The sequence below is a fragment of the Etheostoma spectabile genome, chromosome 7 (genome assembly GCF_008692095.1).
Source record: "Etheostoma spectabile isolate EspeVRDwgs_2016 chromosome 7, UIUC_Espe_1.0, whole genome shotgun sequence".
Taxonomy (NCBI): Eukaryota; Metazoa; Chordata; class Actinopteri; order Perciformes; family Percidae; genus Etheostoma; species Etheostoma spectabile.
The window spans coordinates 26267249-26269503 of NC_045739.1; the positions used below are offsets into that span (position 1 = coordinate 26267249).

The 2255-nt window shown below is 45.5% G+C and overlaps 1 protein-coding gene across 2 annotated transcripts in view; it reads right to left on the reverse strand.

The window, feature by feature from the left end:
- The window catches only part of mfn2 (mitofusin 2), a 47830-nt gene that overhangs the window by 4477 nt on the left and 41098 nt on the right, over positions 1 to 2255 (reverse strand). The window contains exon 18 of one of the 2 annotated variants that reach the window (XM_032521081.1): positions 821 to 1096. The exons of the other annotated variant lie outside the window; for it this stretch is intronic. Within the exon in view, the coding sequence (XP_032376972.1) occupies positions 1078 to 1096 (19 nt within the window). The 3' untranslated portion in view covers positions 821 to 1077. Of the gene's footprint in view, positions 1 to 820; positions 1097 to 2255 lie in introns of those variants that run through there. 2 annotated transcript variants of the gene reach the window in all.

Consider the following 2255-nt stretch of genomic DNA (forward strand, 5'->3'; position numbering starts at 1 on the left):
AAACACAAAAGGTGGAGGAATAAAGGATGTCGTAGTATCTTAACAGAAGACCTCCTTCTCTTCCCTCACGGGACTACCTTTTACTTCAGCGTGGCGTTGTCCGTAGTCTTAATGTATTTACAGAAAACTACACCCGTGCATGTGGCAGAGGTAACTGGAATCTGGTGTAAAAGGCCAGTGTGGAGTTTGTGACGTGTCACACATTGGGACACGGCATCATGCAGTTTACATAACCAAAACTGGACTTCAAAGTGGTCAATGATAACAACGAGCATTGGGAAATACACTGACGGCATGGTAGGGGGGGTTCAACCTGTTACATTTAAAGGTTCCATGGCATGAAAATGTCACTTTGAGGTTTTTTAACATTATGCCTATGGTCCCCCAGTGGCAGACATGGCGGATAGATGTGAACTGAGCCCTGGGTATCCTGCTCTGCCTTTGAGAAAATGAAAGCTCAGATGGGCCAATGTGGTAACCTCCCTTTCTCTGTTTTGCCGCCAGAGAATTTGGCCCACCCATGAGGGGAGACATCATGGCTTTCAAACGCGCAAATGGCACATACTAAGGAAAGCTCATTGTGGGACTGGCTCTAGTGGCTGTAATTCTGCACCAAATTTTGGAAGAGAATTAGATAAAGATATAGAGCACTAAGGTTTTATTTTAAAGAGACTCAGATATTGTATTGAGGGACCACTAAGGTCTATAAAATCATTCAAAGAGTGCTATGTCATGGGACCTTTAATAAATTTATGTTTGGCTTATATCGAAAGTGATTACTGTTTAGTTTTGTGCGACACGTAACCAGCTGAGCACCGGACACCAACCAGAGCTCAGGTCCACACATCACCACTGTCTCAGTCACCAGGTAACTCTTCCTCTCATATCAAACCATTCCTTCTCTTTCTCCTTTCCCAACATTGTGGAGTATTCCTTCATTAACTTCTAAATACAGAAGTGTGTCATCTACACGGGGTTCAGCAGGTGTTCCAGACGTCCCTAGTCTCTCGGCCCATCCTCTGGGTGCTCTACTTGCTGTGGTGGAGGTACTGCTGGGTGAACATGTTGAGCTCGCTGTCAGCCAGCCGCCTTGTTCCTAACAACAAACACACACACACATAATAGTCTCTACCTTTTTTAACAAGGTGTCTGGCAGGGCTAGGAATATATGTACAAACAGCTGTGCCATGTAATAGCCTCTACACATTTAACAGTGATAACAGAGCGAGAGAGAGGAAACAGAAAGTGACTTCTGAACTGACTGTGCCTAAAGCGTCTGGCTACACTCGAGCAGCACCCGTGCGCAGCCCTCGTAGATGGAGCACACACAGAGACGTTATAACAACTATAACGTTCCTAACCCAAACGGCCCGTCAGGACACCGCCTACCAAGAGCCTGGGTCTGTCCCAGGTTTCTTCCTAAAAGGAAGTTTTTCCTCGCCACTCGCACTGTTGCTTGCTCTAGAGGAAACTACTAGAACTTTTGGGTCTTTGTAAATTCTGGAGTGTGGTCTAGACCTACTCTATCTGTAAAGTGTCTCAAGATAACTCTTGTTAGGGGTCCAAGCCCGAGGATGCGTGCACCGCGGTAATCGCAAGGCGATACGCGGTTCACACAGCAGGGCTGTGGAACCCTATTGATTTCGTACAGTTTCTTCTTACTTTCCATTATTCTTCTCCGCATAAAAGTGGTGCTGCAGCCCAAACCGTACATGGTGGCGACGCGCCCTTTTCAGGACTGGTCCGAAAGTCCGCAAAGACCTCAGCCAAAAAAATTGATCCACTTCTACCACTAGGTGGCGCTATAGCAGAGAGAAAACACGTTTGGCTCTACAACTCCCAAACCGTACATCGGAAATTTAAAAACCTTACATCCACGCGTTCCCTGGATCCTACTGAATCTCGTGATATAGGCCACGCCCATTTCCGCCTAGACTTTTATGCGTGAAAAATCGCGATTTATTGAAAACCTACTTTTTCTAACTCCTCCGAGACCGTGCAATGGATCTGCACGAAACTTGGCACATAGCATCTCCAGACCCACCTGACAAAAGTTTGCATAAAGATTTTTTATAGGATAAAAATTGCGCTCCGTGTTACGCGCAAACAAAATTTAGTTGCTAGCTATGAAAACATTGCCTTTGCCATATTTCAGCCAAAATAAATCCTATCAAAGCCAAACTTTACAATATTCTTTGCTATGACCCTCTAACGCTCTGAAACAAATTTCACGAACATTGGCCACTAGGGGGCGC